At 48.3% G+C, this 1,806-nt stretch overlaps 1 protein-coding gene across 1 annotated transcript; it reads left to right on the top strand.

The window, feature by feature from the left end:
• On the top strand, positions 1–1,806 carry si:dkey-11p23.7 (V-set and Ig domain-containing protein). The gene is made up of 3 exons (XM_046302652.1): positions 1–106; positions 524–919; positions 1,111–1,806. The coding sequence occupies exons 1-3, from the start codon at positions 52–54 to the stop codon at positions 1,530–1,532; spliced, it is 873 nt and encodes a 290-aa protein (XP_046158608.1). The 5' UTR covers positions 1–51; the 3' UTR covers positions 1,533–1,806.

The following is a 1,806-nucleotide window of genomic DNA, read 5'->3' as shown; positions in this document are numbered from 1 at the left end:
CAAACATAGAATTCTCCCTGCATACTCTATCCTTAACACAGCAGTCTCAGCATGGACACCCGGTCACTCTGCAGAATGGTGAATCTCCTATTGTGTTTCATGGAAGGTAAGTAAGCTACAGATGGACTCACGACTGCACCATATGTGGATCAAATATTTGTCAGACAAACTGTGGGGTCACACTATTCAGAGATATCATTTTGCACTGCTTTTTTCAGAAGCAAATGGAAAACAGAAAGCAAAGTTAGATCAAAGTGAACTTTTTCTAAAGTCTGTTAATCCTTCCTCATTTTCAAAGCATGACTGATTTGGACACCACTACCAGATAGACATTTTGCTTACAGGACTCCGGAACGATTCCGGTTTTCAAAATGTGTTTTTATACTATAGTTGAAGTTTTATTAAACATACTTTAAATTGCACAGTGATAAAGTTTGTATCACTGTACAATTAAAGTATCATATATCAGCTCCAGTTCTCCATCTGTCCTGAGAATTAATAGCATATATTATGACACATCCAGTCCTGGGTGCTGCTTCGAACGATGACGGCTGGTCTATGAAGGTTCAGGCGGAGGTGCGTGCCATGGAGGGCTACCCAGTGGTGCTGCCTTGCTCCTTCACCCACCCCCACCACACGCTGCACTCCTCCCTGCAGGTGGTGTGGCGGCTGGGCCACGGCCAGGGCTCTACGGTGCTCTACCACTGCTCCTCTCCCACTGGGGCCAGGACCTGCCAGCCAGGCCCTCAGCAGGACCAGCGTTATCGCCTGGAGGGGAATCCCCGAGAGCACGACCTCTCCTTGCGCATCAACAGTGCCGCCCTGCAGGACAACGGACGCTACTACTGCCGTGTGGAGGTCCCCGGACACGCACACGCCAGCTACGAGGATAAGATGGGCACACGGCTTAGAGTTGAGGGTAGGGGGATTCTGTATATGATGAGTACACTGTAGAATGTAATACTACACAGTGTGTTTTAAACCTTGAAAGCGATCTAATGTCAACTCTGTATGGGTTTGTCTCTTTGTCTAATTGTAGATGGATTAATGCATAATTCATGGACATGATTGTAATGATTTGGGGTGTCTGTGTTTGCCTTTCATGGTTAGCTGCCCCACGAATCCTGGGCCTGTCAGTGGAGGGCAGTGAGGAAGCTGGCTACAGGGCTCAGTGTCGTGTCCAGGGCTCTCCCCTACCTGACGTCCAGTGGCTGGGGCCTGACCAGCTCATGGAAGGCTCCGACATCTCTCCCCTCTCCCAGGAGTCCCTCGAGCAACATTACACCACCAGTCAGCTCCGAGATGTCCTCCCTGGGCAGCAGTACACATGTAGTGCCTCCAACCCCCTGGGGAAGGACCAGGCCACCCTGTACATGCTGCCCCCCAGGCAGGTGCAGGTCTCTGGGGAGGCCCCTCCGCTGCTGCTCCTGCTCTCCCTCTCCATGGGGTTCAAGGTGCTCCTGCTGCTGGGGGTGGTAGTCTGGCTGCCGCATGGAGGAGGCCCAGCATGGCTCAGATGCTGGTTCAAATGATACACTGTTTGCATATGCATACACACTAATCAAATGTTTTAACTTCTCATACATTTTTCCATTTGTCTTCAATAAATAATACATTATGGACCTATTTGTATATAATTTGATCCCACCTCATTCCCTACCAAGGGTTTATATGTAATGAATAGAGTGCAAATCATTAGTTTATTGTTTATGAATCTAACTCATTGGTTGAAATGTTGTGATCATCTAACTATTTGTCAAGCCTCAAAATGGGGGCTACACACAAAACCTCTGTACATTTAAAGAT

Source organism: Oncorhynchus gorbuscha, linkage group LG15 (genome assembly GCF_021184085.1).
Source record: "Oncorhynchus gorbuscha isolate QuinsamMale2020 ecotype Even-year linkage group LG15, OgorEven_v1.0, whole genome shotgun sequence".
NCBI lineage: Eukaryota > Metazoa > Chordata > Actinopteri > Salmoniformes > Salmonidae > Oncorhynchus > Oncorhynchus gorbuscha.
This window is presented reverse-complemented; position numbering and strand designations above follow the sequence as displayed.